Genomic DNA, 24,059 nt, shown 5'->3' with positions numbered 1-24,059 from the left:
ATGTTCAGTCCGGCAGGCTGTAGTGTGCCTAATCGGTAGATGAGATGCTGTTCCTCAAGCTTGCGTTGATGTTCACTGGAACACTGCAGCAATCCCAGGACAGAGATGTGAGCATGAGAGCAGGGGGGAGTGTTGAAATGGCAAGCAACCGGAAGCTCAGGGTCCTGCTTGCGGACTGAGCGGAGATGTTCCGCAAAGCGGTCACCCAGTCTGCGCTTGGTCTCCCCAGTGTAGAGGAGACCACACTGTGAGCAGCGAATACAGTATACTACATTGAAAGAAGTACAAGTAAATCGCTGCTTCACCTGAAAGGAGTGTTTGGGGCCTGGGATAGTGAGGAGAGGAGGTAAATGGGCAGGTATTACACCTCCTGCGATTGCAGGGGAGGGTGCCCTGGGACGGGGACGAGGTGGTGGGGGTAATGGAGGAGTGGACCAGGGTGTTGCGGAGGGAACAATCCCTTCGGAATGCTGACAGGGGAAGGGAGGGGAAGATGCGACTGGTAGTGGCATCACGCTGGAGGTGGCGAAAATGGCGGAGGATGATCCTTTGGATATGGAGGCTGGTGGGATGAAAAGTGAGGACAAGGGGAACCCTGTCACGGTTCTGGGAGGGAGGGGAAGGGGTGAGGGTGGAGGTGCGGGGAATGGGTCGGACACGGTTGAGGGCCCTGTCAACCACAATGGGGGGAATTCCTCGGTTGAGGAAAAAGGAGGTCATATCAGAAGCACCGTCATGGAAGGTAGCATCATCAGAGCAGATGCGTCGGAGACGGAGAAACTGGGAGAATGGAATGGAGTCCTTACAGAAGGTAGGGTGTGAAGAAGTGTAGTCGAGGTAGCTGTGGGAGTCAGTGGGCTTATAATGAATATTAGTAGACAACCTATCCCCAGAGATGGAGACAGAGAAGTCGAGGAAGGGAAGGGAAGTGTCAGAGATGGACCATGTAAAGGTGAGAGAAGGGTGGAAATTGGAAGCAAAGTTGATAAAGTTTTCTAGTTCGGGGCGGGAGCAGGAAACGGCACCGATACAGTCATCAATGTACCGGAAAAAGAGTTGGGGTCACTGACCCGAAACGTTAACTCTGCTTCTCTTTCCACAGATGCTGCCAGACCTGCTGAGTGATTCCAGCATTTCTTGTTTTTGTTTCAGATTTCCAGCATCCGCAGTATTTTGCTTTTATGTTAATGTACTGAACCACTTGTTTTTGGTACTCCTCAGATTCAGAAATCCCGGAACAAACAGCTGCGTGAGTTGTTCCCAGATGGATTTGGCATTCATCATGCTGGAATGCTGCGCCAGGACCGTAATTTGGTTGAAAACTGCTTTTCTCGTGGACATATAAAAGTATTGGTCTGCACAGCTACGTTGGCCTGGGGTGTCAATCTTCCGGCACATGCTGTCATCATCAAGGTAAAGTCACTAAGCACATAGACCAATACAAGTTTCTATTTTTATTTCTGAAATGTATCTTTTCATTATTTAGTGCAATGTTCTTAATGATGGTCAGAAAGATAGGTGAGGGTATAGTGTTTTTGGTAGAGCCAGACGGGTGAGAGTGACTGCCCTTGACATCAAGGCAGCGTTTGACCGAGTATTGCATCAAGGAGCCCTAGCAAAACTGGAGACAATGCGAATCAGGGGGAAAACTCTCCTCTGGCTAGAGTCATACCTAGCGCAAAGGAAGATGGTTGTGGTTGTTGGAGGTCAATCATCTGAGTCCCATGACATCACTGCAGGAGTTCCTCAGGGTAGTGTCCTAGGCCCAACCATCTTCAGCTGCTTCATCAATGACCTTCCTTCAATCACAAGGTCAGAAGCGGGGATGTTCGCTGATGATTGCACAATGTTCAGCACTATTCGCGACTCCTCAGATACTGAAACAGTCCGTGTAGAAATGCAGCAAGACCTGGGCAATATCCAGGCTTGGGCTGATGTGTGGCGCGAATGTTACTTGCCACACATGCGCCAGCCAATGACCATCTCCAACAAGAGAGAATCTAACCATCTCCCCTTGACATTCAATGGCATTACAATCGCTGAATCCCCCACTATCAACATCCCAGGGATTACCATTGACTAGAAACTGAACTGTAATAGCGATATAAATACCGTGGCTGCAAGAGCAGGTCTGAGGCTGGGAATCCTGCAGTGGGTAAGTTATCTCCTGACTCTCCAAGGCCTGTCCACCATCTACAAGGCACAAGTCAGGAGTGTGATGGAATACTCTCCACTTGCCTGGATGAGTGCAGCTCCAACAACACTCAAGAAGCTCGACACCATCCAGGACAAAGCAACCCGCTTGATTGTCACCCCATACACGAACATTCACTCCATCCACCACCAACGCACAGTAGCAGCAGTGTGTCCCATCTACAAGGTGCACTGCGGCAACTCACCAAGGTTCCTTTGACAGCACCTTCCAAACATGCGACCTCTACCAACTAGAAGGACAAGGGCAGCAGATACATGGGAACACCACCACCCTCAAGCTCCCCTCCAAGTCATACACCATCCTGACTTGGAACTATATCGTCGTTCCTTTACTGTTGTTGGGTCAAAATCCTGGAATTCCCTTCCTAACATCACTGTGGGTGTATCTACCCCACATGGACTGCAGCGGTTCAAGAAGGCAGCTCACCACCACCACCTCAAGGGCAATTAGGGATGGGCAATAAATGCTATCCTAGCCTGCGACACCCACATCACAGGAATGAATTTAAAAAAAAAGACAGGATGTTCTGCTGAAAGTTCACATTCATCCGCTGAATGGACTGGCAATAGGCAACACAGCAGCAATAATGGAATAGAGGATGGTGGTGAAGAGATAAAGTTGGGTATCATGGATTGATATTGTCAATCCATTAACATAGACCCTAACATGAAATCTCCTATGAATTAGTACAATCAAGCTATGTAAGCTATTATTATTGATTTGTAGCTGGAAAAAGGGCCAATGGAGCCTCAAGGTGCAAGTGTGAGGTAGTTTAAAAGTTAAGGGCAAAACAAAATCCCCTTCAGAGTGAGGCTGGAGACCAGAAGTTAAGCAGCACTTATCTCTCTCTCCTGCAAACTTTTAAAAACTTTACACGGTAAACTGATTTTGAATAAATTACAAATTACTCACTTGCCACTAAAATTTCACATCCCTTTGTACTGTTTGACCTAGGTTGGTGCAAATTAAGTCTTTACATGGGTGGAAATCATGCAGAAACTCCAGGTCAAAGTAAACTTAGATTTTATGTATTCAGACCTTAGGAAAAAGCTACACTTGGTTCAAAGAAATCATTTAGGAAGGAGTTCAAGGGAAGTATTCAAAGTTCAAGAGCCTTTTTGATAACTTAAATGTCCACGGTCTGCCTGACAGTTCAGAGTCTGAACTTGCCTTGTGAATGGTAGATTGGAAAAGTTGTGCCAGCTTAGATAATAGAAGAGTTCTGGCCTGCCTGATGGTTGTAGTTTGAGGTCAGAGTTGTGCTAAGGTCAAAGGGCATGATTACCAGAAGATCACACCTGCTTGGTGGTAATGGTCCTGAAGCTTGATGGTAGTCCTAGGTTGCCTGGTCTGGGAATGTTGAGGGGTGACAGGTTACTTGGCTGTGATGTTCTGTGGCTGTCTGGGTGCCAGTGATCTGAAAGATATTAGTGGTCTGTAATCTCGCCTGCCAAGGATTTGCTTTACGACGGTGTTACAGGTAACTCAGAAGTTTGAATAGAGAGTGGAGATAGCAATAGTAACTACTGGCGAGACCTGGCAGAATCATAGAATTCTACAGCACAAAAATCTCATTGTTCCTGTGTTTGTTCTCAAAGAGAAGTTCACATAATCCCATTTCTCTCTCCTTTTTCTATACCTTTTACAGTTTTCTTTTCCAAATTTTTATTACCTTCCTTTTCGAAAGCTACATGCATTCCACTTCCTCCACTGTTTCTGCGAGCACATTCCATATCCTAACAACCATCTGTTTTTTATTCTTTCATGGGATGTGGGTGTCGCTGGCAAGGCAGGAATTGGTGCCCATCCCTAATTACCCTTGAGAAAGTAATGGTAAGCTGCCGCCTTAAACCACTGCAGTCCATCTGGTGCTGGTACACCAACAGAGCTGTTAGGAAAGTAGTTCCAGGATTTTGACCCAGTGATAGTGAAGGAACGGTGATATAGTTCCAGGTCAGGATGACGTATGGCTGGCAGGGGAACTTGCAATCAGTGGTGTATCAATGCATCTGTTGCTGTTGTCACTATAGATGATAGAGGTCACAGGTTTGGAAGGAGCTATCGAAGGAGACTTGGGGAGTTGCTGCAGTGCATCTTGTAGATGGTACTCTCTGCTGCCACTGTGTGCTGGTGGTAACGGGAGTGAATGTTTAAGGTGGTGGATGGGGTGCTAGTTAAGTGGGTGCTTTGTCCTGGATGGTATAGAGTTTCTTGGGTGTTGTTGGAGTTGTACTCATCCAGGCACGTGGAGAGGATTCCATAACATTCCTGACTTGTGCCTTGTAAATGGTGGACAGGCACTGGGGAGTCAAGGGGTGAGTTATTATCCTCAGAGTTCCCAGCCTCTGACCTCCTCTTATTTTATTTACTTTTATTTAGAGATACAGCACTGAAACAGGCCCTCCGGCCCACCGAGTCTGTGCCGACCATCAACCACCCATTTATACTAATCCTACACTAATCCCATATTCCTACCACATCCCCACCTGTCCCTATATTTCCCTACCACCTACCTATACTAGGGGCAATTTATAACAGCCAATTTACCTATCAACCTGCAAGTCTTTTGGCGGTGGGAGGAAACCGGAGTACCCGGCGAAAACCCTCGCAGACACAGGGAGAACTTGCAAACTCCACACAGGCAGTACCCAGAATTGAACCCGGGTTGCTGGAGCTGTGAGGCTGCGGTGCTAACCACTGCACCACTGTGCCGCCCACTGTCCTCTTGTAGCCACTTTGTTTATATGGCTGGTCCAGTTAGGTACCTGGTCAGTGGTAACCCCCAGAATGTTTATGGTGCGGGATTCAGCAATGGTAATGCCGTTGAACATCAAGAGAGGATGGTTAGATTTTCTCTTGTTGACATGGTTGGGACCCTTGCTTTTCCTGACATATATTAATGACCTAGATGTTGGTGTACAGGGCACAATTTCAAAGTTTGAAGATGATATGAAACTTGGAAGCACTGCAAACTGTGAGGGGATAGTGTAGAACTCCAAAAGGATATAGACAAGTTGTGAAATGATTCATTTTGACAGGAAGAACATGGAGAGACAATACAAAATAAAGGGTATAATTCTAAAGGGAGTGCAGCAGCAGAGGGACCTGGGTGTATATGTGCATAAGTCATTGAAGGTGGTAGGATAGGTTAAGAGAGCAGGTAATAAAGCATGCAGTATCCTGGGCTTTATTAATAAGGGCATAGAGTATAAGAGCAAGGAAGTTCTGTTGAACTTGTAAAAGACACTAGTTTGGCCTCAGCAGGAGTAGAGGCCTGCTACCCAAGCCGAACCTGACGGGACCCAACGACGTGTCGGGGTCGGGTTGGGCCCATCTTCAGGGTCGGCTTTTGGGCTCGGCTCGGCTCGGGTCGGGTTGGATCAGGCTAGACACACACACTAAGTGGTAGGTATTAAAAATTAAAAAAAGACTTAGCTGAGCTGGGAATCTGAGATGAAACTGAGTCTGCGCAGTGAGCGAGTGACGTCACTATGGCGTCTTCATGCATGCACTGCAGCTTCTTGCAGGTTCGGTGTCAGGAAGGTAAGTAAAGGGATGGTCGGGTCGAGTCAGGGCAGGTTCGGGTCGGGTCGGGCTTGGGGCAAAATCGGAGGGACTCTGGCCGGGTCGGGTTCTTTTTCCCGACCTAAAGCAGGAGTATTTGCATCTGGTTCTGGGCGCCGCACTTTAGGAAAGACATGAGGGCATTGGAGAGAGTACAGAAAAGATTCACGAGAATGGTTCCAGGCATGAGGAACTTCAGTTATAAGATGGATTGTAGAAGTTAGGATTGGTTTCATTGTAGAAGAGAAGGCTGAGAGGTGATTTGATAGAGGTATTCAAAATCATGAGGGGTCTGAACAGAGTAGATAGGGGGAAACTGTTCCCACTCGTGAAAGGATCAAGAATGAGAGGGCACAGATTTATTTAAAGTATTTGGTAAGAAAAGCAAAGGTGACATAAGGAAAAACTTTTTAACACAGCAAGTGGTTAAGTTCTGGAATGCACTGCCTGAGAGTGTCATGGAGGCAAATTTCATTGAAGCATTCAAAAGGAAATTAGACTGTTATATGCAAAGGAAGAATGTGCAGGGTTATGGGGGCGAAGGCAGGGGAATGGAACTGAGTGAATTGCTCTTTCAGAGAGCCGGTGCAGACACGATGTGCCAAATGGCCGCCTCCTGCACTGTAACAATTCTGTGATTCTGGTTCTGCCTGGCACTTGTGGGGCATGAATGTTGCTTGCCACTTGTCCGATCAAGCCTGAATGTTGTCCAGGTCTTGCTGCATGCAGGAACAGACTGCTTCAGTATCTGAGGAGATGCGAATGGTACTGAACACTGTGCAATCATTCGCGAACATCCCCACTTCTGACCTTATAATGGAGGGGAAGTCATTGATGAAGTAGCTGAAGATGGTTGGGCCTAGGATACTACCCTGAGGAACTCCTGCAGTGATGTCCTGGGACTGAGATGATTGGCCTCCAACAACCACAACCATCTTCCTTTGTGCTAAGTATGACTCCAACCAGTGGTGAGCATTCCCCCTGATTCCCATTGATTTCAGTTTTGTTAGGACTCCTTGATGCCACACTCAGTCAAATGTTCCCTTGAGATAAAGGGCAGTCAGTCTTACCTCATCTCTGGTATTCGGCCATTTTGTCCATGTTTGGACCAAGGCTTAATGAGGACTGAGTTGTTTTAAAACACATAATCAATCTTCTAACTTCTTCCTTCATTGTTTTGGTGATGTTCTTAAATTTATGCCTTCTAGTTACCAACTCACTGACTGATCAGGTAAATTGGGAAAAACTAGTTCTATCAGATCTCATCCTAACTTCCTTAATTCTAATTAAGAGTCTTCGTTTCCCCCAATACCTTGATGTAATTAAAGACTCTCATCCATGACATTTTAGAGAATCTCTTAGTCTCGCTATGGCTTTGTCTTATCTCCTAAAGTCAGGCACAAAAATCGTATGCAATAACTGTTCTAACTGTGGCGTTAATGAAGATTGTTTTTGGGTTGGCATTACCTCATTGCTGTTGTGCTATATTGCTGTATTTATAAAACCTAGGATCCTTTTTCTTAACATCTTTAACAACTTCTCGTAAAGCATTTATATATCTGAACCTGCTCCTTGACTCCTCTGAGTTTTACTATTGAGTATATATTTCTTCTCAATCTTCCTCCAAAATGTATTAACCAATTGCTCCACGTGAAGTTTCAAATTATCAAATTATATAATCTACAATCTAGCAAAGGAATGGTCACAATAATGCTGACCAGGTGTCTTTTACAGTACTTGATTTAATTGTCCAGTGATGATTCAGGTCCATTTCCCAAAGTCTTAGGGTCTGGAAAGTAGAACTTATATGGAAACTTACTGCAGAACTTCTCCTCCACTTCATTTGGAATTTGATTATTTCACTGGTTTTAAGAATTGCTGTCAAATATGGACTAGTTCACTGAAAGGAAACTGATGCCTCTATTTGTAAAATGAGCTTTGTTACGGCTAGGTGAGAAAGGGCTCTCGAGTTCCCTCTCAGCCTTCACCTGGTCTTAGCATAACACGGTTTTATTTAAAAGACACCGTTTTTTTTTAGCTCTCCCTTAGTGAATCCTTGTTCACTACTTTCCAATTATAAGGCAAAGAAACCAGCCAAACAGGTTTCCTTAAGTTTAAAGAGAGAAGGTTGAACTTTATTAAACTTAAACTCGAATTCTGTTAATGCCTATATTTACACGATGCTCCCACTGAAGCATGCACACGCGATAAACACACATGCAGATAGAGACAGAAAAGAGCAGAAGAAATAAAGTGGAAAAGTTTGAGGCAATATCTGAAGATGGTTTTGGTTACTATTCTTTGAGCTCGCTGTAGATTGTAGGTAGATCTTGCTTTTTGTTGGGGCCCAGTATTCTTCTCAAACCTTGTTCAATGTAGGAGACTTTTTTCTCTTGAGGTTCACGTCTTCAGTGGATTTGGAGTTGTGTGAGAAAGAGATGGGAGAAGACAGGAGAGGTCTTTACAGTCCAGGTGCAAACAATCTCTCTCTCAAACTGTCTGTACAATTCAAAAAATCTCAGGTTGCCCAGCGGGTTAGTCATGCAACTACCTGGTTTGACCACATCTGTTTGTGGATTCGGCCATCTTAGCAGTCATCCTGGAATGTGAGCTTCCTCAATTTCAATGTCTGGTAATCAAAGCCCATTGGGGGTTGAATGTGCCAGGGAATGGTCCTTTCTCTCCACAAGCACTGTCTATTAGTATGTAAATGTTTTTTTCCAGCCACGGCTGAGCTGTTTAACAAGTAATTTCCTCACTCCAGCAACAGTTTAAAATCAATGTTCATATGACAAAATTAATGTGCCTCATTCTTGGCAGGTGGGAGTCTGCATGACAGGCCAATCCTGCCAAGAACTATAAGCTATCAGCAGAATGGAACAGGGTATGATGGAAGCTGAACAAGTGAGAAGGGTGGAGCATTTTCTCCATGGTCTGGCTGATGGTGGACAGGGGGAGCAGCACATGAGAAATTGCCACCACCAATTAAGAAATTGTCCACAGACCAGGAGCACAGTGCATAAATAGAAAGTGGTCAGATTTCTGGATCTTTTCACCATTCTTTCCACAGACCGGATTTGGAGGGAAGATGTTACTTTAAAAAGGGGGTCTGCGATGATAATTAATTGGCATCTTAATTAACTAGCTTTCATGAAGTATCCTCAAAAACTGTAAATAGCTAATCAATTTGTTAATTTGTGATTATAGTGGATAAACACTTAGCATAACAGAATCACAGAATAATACAGTGCAGAAGAGGCCCTTCAGCCCATCGAGTCTGCACCGATGCATTAAAGACACCTGACCTGTCTATCTAATCCCATTTGCCAGCACCTGGCCCATAGCCTTGAATGTTATGACGTGCCAAGTGCTCATCCAGGTACTTTTGAAAGGATGTGAGGCAACCTGCCTCTACCACCTTCCCAGGCAGTGCATTCCAGACAGTCACCACCCTCTGGGTAAAAAGTTCTTCCTCAAATCCCCCTTACACCTCCTGCCCCTCACCTTAAACTTGTGTCCCCTCGTAACTGACCCTTCAACTAAGGGGAACAGCTGCTCCCTATCCACCCTGTCCATGCCCCTCATAATCTTGTACACCTCGATCAGGTCACCCCTCAGTCTTCTCTGCTCCATTGAAAACAACCCAAGTCTATCCAACCTCTCTTCATAGCTTAACTGTTCCATCCCAGGCAATATCCTGGTGAATTGCCACTGCAGCCCCCTCCAGTGCAATCACATCCTTCCTATAATGTGGCGACCAGAATTGCACACAGTACTCCAGCTGTGGCCTTACCAAAGTTCTATACAACTCCAATATGACCTCCCTGCTTTTGTAATCTATGCCTCGATTGATAAAGGCAAGTGTCCCATATGCCTTTTTCACCACCCTATTAACCTGCCCTTCTGCCTTCACAGATCTATGGACAAACACGCCAAGGTCCCTTTGTTCCTCGGAACTTCCCAGTGTCAGGCCAATCATTGAATACTTCTGTGTCACATTACTCCTTCCAAAGTGTATCACCTCACACTTTTCAGGGTTAAATTCCATCTGCCACTTTTCTGCCCATTTGACCATCCCGTCTATATCTTCCTGTAATCCAAGACACTCCACCTCACTGTTAACCACTCAGCCAATCTTTGTGTCATCCGCAAACTTACTGATCCTACCCCCCCACGTAGTCATCTATGTCATTTATATAAATGACAAACAATAGGGGACCCAGCACAAATCCCTGTGGTACGCCGTGGACACTGACTTCCAGTCACTAAAACAGCCGTCTGTCATCACTCTGTCTCCTACAGCTAAGCCAATTTGAATCCACCTTATCAAGTTACCCTGTATCCCATGTGCATTTGCTTTCTTGACAAGCCTCCCATGTGGGACCTTGTCAAAGGCTTTGCTGAAATCCATGTAAACTACATCAACTGCACTACCATCATCTACACACCTGGTCACATACTCAAAAAATTCAATCAAATTTGTTAGGCATGACCTCCCCCTGACAAAGTCATGCTGACTATTCCTAATCAAATTTTGCCTCTCCAAGTGGAGATAGATTCTCTCCTTCAGAATTTTCTCCAATAGTTTCCCTACCACTGACGTGAGACTCACTGGTCTATAGTTCCCTGGCTTATCTCTACAACCTTTCTTAAATAGTGGGACCACATTAGCTGTTCTCTAGTCCTCTGGCACCTCCCCTGTGGTCAGAGAGGAATTAAAAATTAGGGTCAGAGCCCCTGCAATCTCCACCTTCACCTCCCACAGCATCCTGGGACACAAATCGTCCGGACCTGGAGATTTGTCCACTTTTAAGCCTGCCAAAACCTCCAATACCTTGTCACTCCCTATGACAATTTGCTCAAGAACCTCACAGTCTGAGTTCCATATCTACATCCTCATTCTCTTGGGTGAAGACAGATGTGAAGTATTCGTTCAACACCCTACCAATGTCCTCTGGCTCCACCCACAGATTTCCCCCTTGGTTCCTAATCGGTCCTACTCGTTCCCTGGTTATCCTCTTCCCATTGATATACTTATAGAATATCTTGGGATTTTCCCTACTTTTACCAGCCAGAGCTTTCTCATGACCCCTCTTTGCTCTCCTAATTGCTTTCTTAAGCTGCATCCTACACTTTCTGTCCTCCACTAATGCTTCCGTTGATTTGCTTCCGTTGATTTGCTTTCTTTGTATTTGCTAAAAGCCTCTCTTTTCCTACTCATCATATCCTGAATGTTTCTGGTCATCCATGGTTCTCTGGGCTTGTTGCTCCTACCTATTACCCTAGAGGGAACATGTTGGGCCTGTACCCTCCCCATTTCATTTTTGAATGCCCCCCACCGCTCTTCTGTAGATTTCCCGACAAGTAACTCTTTCCAGTCTACCTTGGCCAGATCCTTCCTTTATTTATTTATTTATTGAGAGATACAGCACTGAAACAGGCCCTTCGGCCCACCGAGTCTGTGCCAACCAACAACCACCCATTTATACTAACCCTACAGTAATCCCATATTCCCTACCACCTACCTACACTAGGGGCAATTTACAACAGTCAATTTACCTATCACCTGCAAGTCTTTGGCGGTGGGAGGAAACCGGAGTACCCGGCAAAAACCCACACGGTCACAGGGAGAACTTGCAAACTCCGCACAGGCAGTACCCAGAATCGAACCCGGGTCCCTGGAGCTGTGAGGCTGCAGTGCTAGCCACTGTGCCGCCCCTTATTTTACTAAAATTCGTTCTCCCCCAATCCAAAACCCTTTTTTGCAACTTGTCTATTTCTTTCTCCATAACAAGTTTAAATTGTACCATGTTGTGGTCGCTATCACCAAAATGCGCCCCCACCAACACATCAACCACCTGTCCGGCTTCATTCCCCAGAATTAGGTCCAGCACTGCACCCTCCCTTGTTGGATCCTCTACATATTGAGCTAAAAAGTTCTCCTGTATATATTTTAAGAACTCCACTCCATCTAAGCCCTTAACACGATGACTATCCCAATTAATGTTGAGACAGTTGAAATCCCCTAATATAATTACCCTATTATTTTTACACACCTCTACGAATTGTGCACATATTTGCTGCTCAATTTCCCGCTGACTATCTGGGGGTCTATAATAAACACCTAGCAATGTGGCTGTCCCTTTTTTATTCCTAAACTCTACCCATAAAGCTTCATTTGATGCCCCCTCCAAGATATCATCTCTCCTTACTGCAGTAACTGACTCCTTAACTAATATTGCAATACCCCCTCCTGTTTTACCCCCTCCTCTGTCTCGCCTGAAGATTCTATGTCCCGGGATATTGAGCTGCCCCTCCCTCAACCATGTCTCCGTGATGGCTACTATATCACAATTCCACGTGTCAATCCTTGCCCTTAACTCATCCGTTTTACCTGTAATACTCCTGGCATTAAAGTAGAGGCCATCCATCCTGGTCTTATTCCCTTGAAACTTACTTCCCCTGTATTCCCTCTGACTTGTTGCTTTCCTGTGTTTAGCTGTGTCCCTATTCTGCTAGGAGTCTGCGTCCCCTCCCCCTGCCAAATTAGTTTAAACTCCTCCCAACAGCATTAGCAAACCCGCCAGCAAGGATGTTAGTCCCCCTCTGGTTCAGATGTAGACCGTCCCGCTTGTACAGGTCCCACCTTCCCCAGAAATGGTCCCAGTGGTCCAGGAATCTGAAACCCTCCCTCCTGCACCAACTCTTAAGCCACGCATTCATCTGTGCTATTCTCCTATTTCTATACTCACTAGCATGTGACACTGGGAGTAATCCAGAGATTACAACCCGAGAGGTCCTGCTTTTTAGTCTACTGCCTAACTCCCTGAATTCTTGATGCAGGACCTCATCCCTCTTTCTACCTATGTCATTGGTACCAACATGTACCATGACCTCTGCCTTATCACCCTCTCCATTCAGGATGTCCTGCAGCCGCTCAGTGACATCCCGGACCATGGCACCAGGGAGACAACACACCATCCTGGAGTCACGTTGACAGCCACAGTAGCGCCTATCTGTTCCCCTGACTATAGAATCCCCTATTACTATTGCTGTTCCTTTCTTTCCCCCTTCCTGTGCAGACAGGCTGCTTGTGGTGCCAGAAGCTTGGCTCTGTCCGCACTCCCTGGAGGAACCAGCCTCATCAGCCTCCAAAATGGAATACCGATTTGCAAGCGGGACCCCAGGGGACTCCTGAACTACCTGCCTGTTTCTCTTGGACTGCCTGGTGGTCACCCATTCCCTTCCTTCCTCAAGTCCCTTCAGCTGCGGTGTGACCACCTCTCTAAACATGCTATCCACGATGCTCTCAGACTCGCGGATGCTCCACAGTGTTTCCAGCCGCTGTTCCAGCTCTGAAACCTGAGCTTCCAGGAGCTGCAGCTGGACACACTTCCTGCACACATGCTGGTTCCGGGGACTGGAAATGTTTCCGGATTCCCACATACAGCACGAGGAGCAAACCACGGCTTTAAGCTCTTCTGCCATCACGAAATCCTTTAAATTTAAAACTTTAGAAGACTATTATAATAAAAAAAATAAATCAACTAAGTCTTGCTAAAACAATGACTTACAATTCAATCCAGTTTGAAAAATACCCACCAGGACTTACTCACCAGTCAGCTGTGCTCTTTGGAAACTCTCGGCTCACCTCACGCTCTTTGAGGACAGGTAGGAAATGAAAGGAGCTCCTCGCTCCCTCCTCACCTAACTCCCTCAGTCACAAAACTCCCACTTTAGCTCTCTAATGCAGCCCCAAGTCAGCACTCCAGTGCAAATGAAGTCAGCACTGTAAGATGACCCACTTTTATACTGTCTGACTCTCGCCCCTGAAAACTGGTTTAAGCCAATTCTCTAATTAACCAGGTGCAGCTGCAAGCAAAGCCTGAGTGATCTCTGTTTAAAGCTGATCTAAAACTCACCTTCTCCAACCTAAACAGCAACTGTTAAGATAATTTAGATAAAACTAACCCTTAATTACCCTCAGTCACAAAACTCCCACTTTCACACTCTAATGCAGCCCCAAGTCAGCACTCCAGTGCATCTATTGTGCTGGAGAGTTGATGGCCTGAGTGCTGGGTTTGAGGTCTGGCAGACCTTCCTCTTCTGGGAGTGTGAGATAAAGTAAAGATCCAGTCCAGGTCATAGGGAGCATTATTGGTGTACACCTGGATTATACTATCTTGCAAGTAGATAGACAGCTGTGTGAGTCAAATCTTATTAAAGCAACAAGCTCAGAATGCTTATGGGAGCAAATGAAGCCATTATAACCAAGAAGGTAAATATATCAGTCCCAAATTTTTAACACCAGCAAAGACTTTAAGGACCTAAAAAGACCTGGATACATTTGATAAAGCTGTAATGAGGACGACTGCTCTTCTTAAAAGGGATTTGCATTCAATTCTGGGCCGAAAAGGCGGGGGAGCCCCACCTCAGACTTTTTGTGCACCCCACCCCACCCCCCCCCCACCCAGAGTGATCCTCCATTGTTTTGCTGCCTCAGTGTCCTGCGCCAGCTTCCCCGTCCTTTTAAAGACTGGAATCCTGCTTCCAAGAGCGGCAGCTCAGCAGTAACAGCAGCATCACGGCTAGTGGTAGCTACTGCCAGTACTGCAGAGGCCTTGGACCCAGTCCGAGCGCTGGGCACCTGGACCTCAGATAAGTGAGGCAGGGTCACCGGAACCAGTCCGGAAGGCCCCGGCAAGGGGAGGGTGGGGTGTGAGAAGGTGGGCATGAAGTCCAGTTGCAGGTTTTGCCGGCAGGGGGCCTCCATGGGCTACAGATTGCCCATGAAGGTGGGTCACGCCGCCGCCTCATTTTACAAGGCGCCCTCCTGCGTGGCGGAGGCACCCCCGCTACTGGTTAAATCCCAGCGGTGGTGGGAAGAGGCCCTTAAGTAGCTGTTAATAGGCCGCTTAAGAGCCTCAATTGGCCTCTGGGCTGGAACGCCCAGGGGGCACATCAAGTTCAGTCCTTATCGTGTCTCGGTCACCTGCAGACCCAGCTATCCAAGCTCAGCAATCTGGACTCCCATCCTTTATGCTTTGTAAAGTTCAGCTCATCTAAAACTCTGCTGTCCATATCCATTCCCAAACCAAGTCCTCTTCACCTATCATTTCTGTTCTTGCTGCCCTTTGTTGGCTCCATGCCTCTCGGTCTTCCAATTTAAAATTGTCATCCTTGTGTTTAATTCCCTTAACGGCTCTGTAACAATCTCTGTCGCCTCAACCAGCCCTGCACCCCTCGCAGAGCACACTTTTGCTCTAACTTTGGTCTTCTGCATCCCCCACCACCATGCCATTGGTGGTCATGCCTTCAACTGTCTAGACTTCATGCTCTGAAACTCCTTCTGCAAACCCCTCTGCCTTTCCACCTCCCTGTCCTCCTGTAAACTGTATTGTTTGCCAAAAAAGTTGACCATCCCTCCTAATAGCTTCATCGTAAGCTTGCAATCCATTTTGTCTGATTACATCTCTGAAGCGCCTTGGGACATTTTCTTGCAAGTGTTTTTTTTTCAACTTAGTAAAACTTTAATGGGCAATTGTAGAGTGCACAGGTCTCCTAAAGACAGTGTATTATGATACCAATGTGCATCAGCATGAGGCTGACACAGCTGTGATAATTACATTTCACTGTGGTCAGCAGAGTGTAACCCTCTCACATAAATATTAAATATATTCAAACTGTGTAGTGTATAAAATTAGAAAATTTAGGTCATGGGTATCATTGTTTTATAGTCCGCACTTGAATTCTTGATTCAGTTTTTTTTCAGTTCTTTAATAAGCTCCTAAAATGTTGGCTTATTGAATGAAATTTTAATATTTTTGCTGGACTTCAACATTTTTATTTTCTGTTCTTGTGAATCTATTTCTCTTGGAATCTGAAAGAAACCTTTTGGTAACAGAAAAAGGACATCACAAAGACGCAATTATTATTTTACCTTGTTCAGAAGGGAAATCTACATTGTTTCAAAATCCAGTAATAAGTATGTGTTGTGTAACCTACTCTGAAAACATAATTTCTTCTGTGATTTGTCAGATTTTAGAGGGTGTCTTACCACTAAATACCTCTTACAAAACAATGTTTTTTATTCATTCATGGGATGTGGGCATCGCTGGCTATGCCAGCATTTATTGCCCATCCCTAATTGCCCTTGAGAAGGTGATGGTGAGCTGTCTTTTTGAACCGCTGCAGTCCATGAGAGGTAGTTACACCCACAGTGCTGTTAGGAAGTGAGTTCCAGGATTTTGACCCAGCAACAGCGAAGGAACGGTGATATAGTTCCAAGTCAGGATGGTGTGTGACTTGGAGAGGAACTTGCAGGTAGTGGTGTTCCCATGCATTTGCTGCCCTTGTCCATCTTATTGGTAGAGGTCACGGGTTAGGAATTTGCTGTCTAAGGAGCCTTGGTGCATTGCTGCAGTGTATCTTGTAGATGGTACACACCGCTGCCACTGTGCATTGGTTGTGAAGGGAGTGCATGTTTGTGGATGGGGTGCCAATCAAACGGGCTGCTTTGTCCTGGATGGTGTCGAGCTTCTTGAGTGTTGTCGGAGCTGCACCCATCCAGGCAAGTGGAGAGTATTCCATCACACTCCTGACTTGTGCCTTGTAGATTGTGGACAGGCTTTGGGGAGTCAGGAGGTGAGTTATTAACCGCAGGTTTCGTAGCCTCTGACCTGCACTTGTAGCCACGATATTTATATGGCTACTCCAGTTCAGTTTCTGGTCAGTGATAACCCCCAGGATGTGGGGGATTCAGCGATGGTAATGCCATTGAATGTCAAGGGGAGATGGTTAGATTTTCTCTTGTTGGAGATGGCCATTGCCTGGCACTTGTGTGGCACGAATGTTACTTGCCACTTACCAGCCCAAGCCTGGATATTGTCCAGGTCTTGCTGCATTTCGACACAGACTGCTTCAGTATCTGAGGAGTCGCGAATGATGCTGAACATTGTGCAATCATCAGCGAACATCCCCACTTATGATTGAAGGAAGGTCATTGATGAAGCAGCTGAAGATGGTTGGGCCTAGGACACTACCCCGAGGAACACCTGCAGTGATGTCCTGGAGCTCAGATGATTGACCTCCAACAACCACAACCATCTTCCTTTGCGCTAGGTATGACTCCAGCCAGCAGAGGGTTTTCCCTCGGATTCCCATTGACTTCAGTTTTGCTAGGGCTCCTTGATGCCATACTTGGTCAAATGCTGCCTTAATGTCAAGGGCAGTCACTGTCACCTCACCTCTGGAGTTCAGCTCTTTTGTCCATGTTTGAACCAAGGTTGTAATGAGGTCAGGAGCTGAGTGGCCCTGGCAGAACCCAAACTGAGCGTCACTGAGCAGGTTATTGCGAAGCAAGTGCTGCTTGATGACACTGTTCATGACATCTTCCATTACTTAACTGATGATTGAGAGTAGGCTGATGGGGTGGTAATTGGCTGGGTGGGACTTGTCCTGTTTTTTATGTATAGGACATACCTAGGCAATATTCCACATTGCCGGGTAGGTGTCAGTGTTGTAGCTGTACTGGAACAGCTTGGTTAGGGGCGCGGAAAGGTCTGGAGCACCGGTCTTCAGTACTATTGCCGGAATATTGTCAGGGCCCATAGCCTTTGTAGTATCCAGTGCCTTCAGTCGTTTCTTGATATCACGTGGAGTGAATCGAATTGGCTGAAGTCTGGCATTTGTGATGTTGGGGACCTCCAGAGGAGGCCGAGATGGATCATCAACTTGGCACTTCTGGCTGAAGATTTTTGCAAATGCTTCAGCCTTATCTTTTTGCTCAGATGTGCTGGGCTCCCCCATCATTGAGGATGGGGATATTTACGGAGCCACTTCCTCCAGTTAGTTGTTTAATTGTCCACTACCATTCGGCTGGATGTTGCAGGACTGTAGAGGTTAGATCTGATCCATTGGTTATGGAATCACTTAGCTCTATCGCATGCTGCTTACGCTGTTTGGCACACAGGTAGTCCTGTGTTGTATCTTCACCAAGTTGACGCCTCATTTTGAGATATGCCTGGTGCTGCTCCTGGCATGCCCACCTGCAGTCTTCATTGAACCAGCGTTGGTCTCCTGGCTTGATGGTAATGGTAGAGTGAGGTTACAGATTGTGGTTGAGTACAATTCTACTGCTGCTGATGGCCCACTGCGCCTCATGGATGCCCAGTTTTGCATTGCTAGATCTGTTCAAAATCTATCCCATTTAGCACGGTGGTAGTGCCACACAACACGATGGAGGGTATCCTCAATGTGAAGGCAGGACTTTGTCTCCACAAGGACTGTGCAATGGTCACTCCTACCAATACTGTTAGGGACAGATGCATCTGCAGCAGGCAGATTGGTGAGGACGAGGTCATGTATGGTCACCACCTGCCGCATACCCAGTCTAGCAGCTATGTCCTTTATGACTCAGCCAGCTCAGTCAGTAGTAGTGCTACCGAGCCACTCTTGGTGATGGACGTTGAAGTCCCCCACCCAGAGTACATTCTGTGCCCTTGCCACCCTCAGTGCTTCCTCCAAGTGGTGTTCAACACTGAGGAGTACTAACTCTTCAGCTGAGGGAGGGTGGTAGATGGTAATCAGCAGGAGGTTTCCTTGTCCATGTTTGACCTGATGCCATGAGATTTCATGGGGTCCAGAGTTGATATTGAGCACTCCCAGGGCAACTCCCTCCCGACTTTTTACCACTGTGCCGCCACCTCTGGTGGGTCTGTCCTGCCGGTAGGACAGGACATAGTCGGGGACGGTGATGGCAGTGTCTTGGACATTGTCTGTCAGGTATGATTTCGTGAGTATGACAATGTCAGGCTGTTACTTGACTAGTCTGTGGGACAGCTCTCCCAACTTTCGCACAATCCCCCAAATGTTAGTAAGGAGGACTTTGCAGGGTCGACAGGGCTGGGTTTGCCGTTGCCGTTTCTGGTGCCTAGGTCGATGCCGGGTGGTCCGTCGGGTTTCGTTCTTTTTTTATTGACTTCATAGCCGTTAGGTACAATTGAATGGCTTTCTAGGCCATTTCGGAGGGCATGTAAGAGTCAACCACATTGCTGTGGGTCTGGAGTCACATGTAGGCCAGACCAGGTAAGGACAGCAGATTTCCTTCCTTTAAGGATATTAATGAATCAGATGGGTTTTTATAACGATCGACAATGGTTTCATGGCCATCATTAGACTAGCTTTTAATTCCAGATTTATTAATTGAATTCAAATTCAATTCTGTGGTGGAATTTGAACCCATGTCTCCAGAGCAATAGCTTGGGTCTCTGGGTTACTAGTCCAGTGACAATACCACTACGCCACCGCCTCCCATTGCTTGAATTATGATTAATTTTAAGGTTTATTTTTCTATTATTGTTTACTCCTTTTTGAGGTAGGAGATGGAAAAAGTTGTTGTGAATACTGGTGGTATGATTGAGTCTGGGTGAACCCAAAGGATTAATGGTGGTATGGAGCTAAATGGATGCACAAATTGAAATGATAAGTGAAGCACACTTGGTTGCTAATATAGCATCTGCTAATTTTAATTCACCTATCTCCATTGACCTCAGTAAATTACTCCCAGCCATTTAAATCACTGTTGCCATAAGTACTTGCTGTGTAGTGGAAACTATTCAATAAAACAGAAGCAAGCAGGAAACAAAAATGAAAGGATGTTACAAGTCATAACACAATCTTTTGTAATAGGCTTATTTTCTTCAAAATGTACTGATGGAGAACTCAATTCTTTTATGCAGACAAGAAATTGTCAGTTGTGTATATTTATCTTGTTATTTGTAATGCATTTACATGGTTCTTCCACAGGGCACTCAAATATATGATGCAAAAAGAGGCTCCTTTGTTGACCTAGGAATTTTAGATGTGATGCAGATTTTTGGCAGAGCTGGACGACCACAGTTTGACATATTTGGTGAAGGCACAATCATCACTGCTCATGAGAAACTGAGTCATTATTTAACTCTATTGACTCAGCAGAACCCAATCGAAAGCCAGTTTCTGGATCGTTTGGCAGACAATCTAAATGCAGAGGTAAGCACTCTGACCCTTGGTGAGTTTTTGGATTATTCAGAAATCTGTATTTTTTTCATATTCTCATTCATAACCACATTCTTTGTTCCACTGTTCTGTGTTTGAGTTTATCTTTCTGAGGGATATAGAGTTGCATGATCTATGACATCTGTCAACTAAAGTAACTTCCATTTTCTTCAAATTATTTAACACATTAATATTGTTCTCACATCTCTTGCCTATTAATATTATAGCCTAGCAGCTGTCCTTTTACCATGGATAAATGGCCAGTTCACAGCTGTCTGTAGTCCTTCTACAGGATCCTTATAACTAGTTTAACTAACAGGAATTACTGTAGTTCCTGGTATGAGAATGTACAATGCAATTCTTACCTCCAAGGTTTTCTAATCTCTTGTTGCTATTTAAATACTTCCATTAAGTAAAATAAAAGCATAAGTTGTCACAGACTTGATATCGTTGTCAGATCATGACAAAACTGCAATCAACATGTGTCAGTTGAAGATGCTAAATCTGTCTGAGAAACTTCAGGGAGACATTCCAGAGGGAATAACATTTGCCAAATTCCCTGCTATAAGCTTCTAATCCAAAGAAGATAATTTTTCAAATAGTTTTTGAGAATTTTTAAGGAATTTCCAAATCTGAGGAGATACATTTTGTTAAAAATTGTTAATTTCATATTTTAAAGATCTACTTACACATTTTTTAAAATTCTCACCTTCACAGAGACCTCTCAAATTCACTTTTCCTTGTTGATAGGCTATTTCATGATGTTGCAGGTAAGGAGATATTTAGGAGTAGTTTCACTTAAACCAGAATAAAAGCAAAATACTGCAGATGCTGGAAATCTGAAATAAAAACAAAAAGTGCTAGAAATACTGAGCAAGTCTGGCAGCACCTATGGAGAGAGAAGCAGAATTAACGTTTCAGGTCAGTGACCTTTCATCAGAGTTCTGATGAAAGGTCACTGACCTGAAACGTTAATTCTGCTTCTCTCTCCACAGATGTTGCCAGACGTGCTGAGCATTTCCAGCACTTTTTGTTTTTATTTCATTTAAACCAGTTTTAGCTCTCTGAGAACTGATTTGGAGCTGTCTGACCCAGGGAAAGCATCATTTCAGCTGAGTAGGCAGTGTATCTGACCAGTACCTTATCAAAGCTATTGTACACTGTTACGACCAGGTGAGTAAGGGGTCTCAGGCTCCCTTCTCGCCCCCTCTCTGGATTGGCTGTAACAGGGTTTATCTTTTAAAACACAGTGATTTTAGCTTACCACCTCAGTGAGCCTTTGCCCACTGCACTGTAATTGCAAATGAACCAATTAATCAGACAGGTTTTTTTGGGTTTAAACAAGAAAGATGTAAGTTTATTAGCCTTATCGCTCTAACGTAGTTAAAAGTACTAAAATACGCGATGCATCCATGCTTACAGGTATACGAGAGGCACACACACGCACACACAAATAGATACAGAGGGGAAGAAAGAGTTGTGGGGGGGTTGTTGAAGTCGAGTTGGTAATAAATGGAATATAGATACGGTTCTTAATGTCCTTGGTGTAATGTCCTCAATTGAAGTTAAGGTCTTGGAGTCCTTGCAGGGGCCACGTGCACAATTTCAGGCTTGCTTCTCTGGTACCAGAAGACCAAACAGAGGCTTTGTCTGTAGTCTTGAAGCGTAGAAGCTGCCCCCGTGGTTTTCTTGGGACTTTCTGGAGAGAGAGAGACAGAGAGACATGTCTTCTTCTTGAGGTTCAGAATTGCAGTCTGTTTCCTGTCTGTGAGGCACAATTCAAAAGCCCCAGTCTTCCCAGCAGTTAGGTCATGTGACCACCTCTGTTTAAAGCAGCAACTTTTTGGAGGGTTGTTGGATTTCAGAGCTTTCCAGACATACTCGGTGGGGGTTGGAGTTTTGGCTCTTAAAAAGTCAAAGGGTGTTGATCACCACTGTTGCTCAGACCAATCTTGCTAACTGAATCAAGGAGCACCCCCATTGTCTCCCTATTCATCTGTCTCCCAGCCAACCCTCGTCTTCTCAGAATGCAAATGTCCAACCATGTTTTCAGCTGTTCAGTTCTGCCTTATTAAACAAGTTATTTGCAATGTCCAGTAAAAAAGCTTCAAGCAGTATCCCATATGGCGAAATTAATATGTTTCCATTTGGCAGGTGTGATTTCTGTCACAACACAAACTAGTCAGCTAATCAGATACCAGTACTTTTTGATTCTTTCTGTCGTGCCAGTTGATAGAGGACTATGTGCCTTACTGTTCCACACAGTCTACCTGAAATAGAGAGTGATTTAGCTTCCTTCATGAACATCTGTGCTCCAAAAAGTGAGGATTGCATTAAGCACTTTTTTAACCCTACATGGGATGTGGGCATCGCTGGCAAGGCCAGCATTGATTGCTCATCCCTAACGGCCCTTGAGAAGGTGGTAGTGGTGAGTTGCCTTTTTGAACCCCTGCTGTCCTTGTGGTGCTGTTAGGAAGGGAGTTGCTGGATTTTGACCCAGTATTTTAAAGATTAATATTTTAATTCATATTTTAAAAATCTACTGATACATTGGTGTTGACTTCTTGAGTGTTGTTGGAGCTGCACTCATCCAGGCAAGTAGGAAGTATTCCATCAAACTCTGAACTTGGGCTTTGTTGATGGTGGAAGGGCTTTGGGGAGTCAGTAGGTGAGTTAATTCGCAGTCTCTGACCTGCTCTTGTAGCAACAGTGTTTTTGAACCTGGTTCCGTTAAGTTTCTGGTCAGTGGTAATCTTCAGGCTGTTGGTGGAAGAATTCAGCAATGGTAATGCTGTTGAATGTCAAGAGGAAATGGTTAGATTCTCTCTTGTTGGAGATGGTCATTGCCTGGCACTTGTGTGGCACGAATGCTACTTGCCACTTATCGAACCAAGCCTGAATGTTGGCAAATGTTGAATGGGCACGGACTGCTTTATTGACCGATGAGTTACGAATGGGACTGAACACTGTGCAATCATCAGTGAATGTCCGCACCTTTGACCTTATGATGGAGGGAAGGTCATTGATGAAGCAGCTATAGATGGTTTGACCTAGGATACTACACTGAGGAGCTCGTGCCAGCAATGTCCTGGGTCTAAGATGATTGGCCTCCAACAACCATGACCATCTTCTTTTGTACTAGGTAAGACTCCAACCAGTGGAGAGTTTCTCACTGATGCTCATTGACTTTAATTTTGCTAAGCCTCCTTGATGCCACACTTGGTCAAATGCTGTTTTTATGTCAAGGGCAATCACTCTCATCTCACTTGTGAAATTCGGCTGTTTTCTCCATGTTTGATCCAAGGCTGTAAGGAGGTCTGGAGCTGATTGGTTTTGGCGGAACCCAAACTGAGCATCACTGAGCAGGTTATTGATGAGTAATGCTGCTTGATAGCACTGTTGACAGCAGCTTTCATCACTTTGCTGATGATTGAGATTGGGCAGTAATTGGCCAGATTGGATTTGTCCTGTTTTGATGAACTGGACATACCTGGGCAATTTTCCGTATTGTCAGGTAAATGCCAGTGTCGTAACTGTACCCTAACAACACAAGCCTTCAGTACCATCGCTTTTGCAGTATGCAGTGCACTAACCATTTCTTGATATCATGTGGAGTGAATCAAATTGGCTGAAGACTATCTGGAGTCTTCGGGAGGAGGCCGAGAGGTGTCATCCACTCCGCATTTCTGGCAGAAGATAGTTGCAAAAGCTTCAGCCTTGTCTTTTGACGTACTGAGCTCCGCCATCATTCAGGATGGGGATGGTTGTGGGGGCTTCTTCTCCCATTATTTAATTCCCTACCACCATTCACGACTGGTTGTGCCAGGATTGCAGAGCATTGATCTGATCCATTTTTTGTGGTATCGCTTAGCTCTGTCCATAGCATACTGCTTCTGCTGTTGAACATGTTTGTAGTCCTGTGTTGTAGCTTCATCAGGTTGACACCTCATTTTTAGGTATGCCTGTTGCTGCTTCTGGCTTGTTCTCTTGCACTCCTCATTGGACCAGGGTGGATCCCTTGACTCAATTGTAATGGTAGAACGAGCCATGAGTTTGCAGATTGTGGTGAAGTACACTTCTGCTACTGCTAATGGTCCTCAGCGCTTCCTGGATGTCCAGTTTTGAACTACTACACCTGCTTTGAATCTATCCCATTTAGCATGGTGGTCATGCCACACAACACAATGGAGGGTGTCCTCAGTGTGAAGACAGGACGTTGTCTCCACAAGGACTGTGCGGTGGT

General features: G+C 45.3%; 1 protein-coding gene across 1 annotated transcript in view; it reads left to right on the top strand.

Moving 5' to 3' along the window:
* Nucleotides 1-24,059, top strand: part of ascc3 (activating signal cointegrator 1 complex subunit 3) — a 740,670-nt gene that overhangs the window by 456,433 nt on the left and 260,178 nt on the right. The window contains exons 15-16 of the mRNA XM_068026887.1: nucleotides 1,222-1,413; nucleotides 19,586-19,810. Of these exons, the coding sequence (XP_067882988.1) occupies nucleotides 1,222-1,413; nucleotides 19,586-19,810 (417 nt within the window). The remainder of the gene's footprint in view (nucleotides 1-1,221; nucleotides 1,414-19,585; nucleotides 19,811-24,059) is intronic.

The sequence above is a fragment of the Heterodontus francisci genome, chromosome 3, assembly GCF_036365525.1.
Source record: "Heterodontus francisci isolate sHetFra1 chromosome 3, sHetFra1.hap1, whole genome shotgun sequence".
Lineage (NCBI taxonomy): Eukaryota > Metazoa > Chordata > Chondrichthyes > Heterodontiformes > Heterodontidae > Heterodontus > Heterodontus francisci.
The sequence above is the reverse complement of the archived record's forward strand: the minus strand, read 5'-3'. Positions and strand labels throughout refer to the sequence as shown.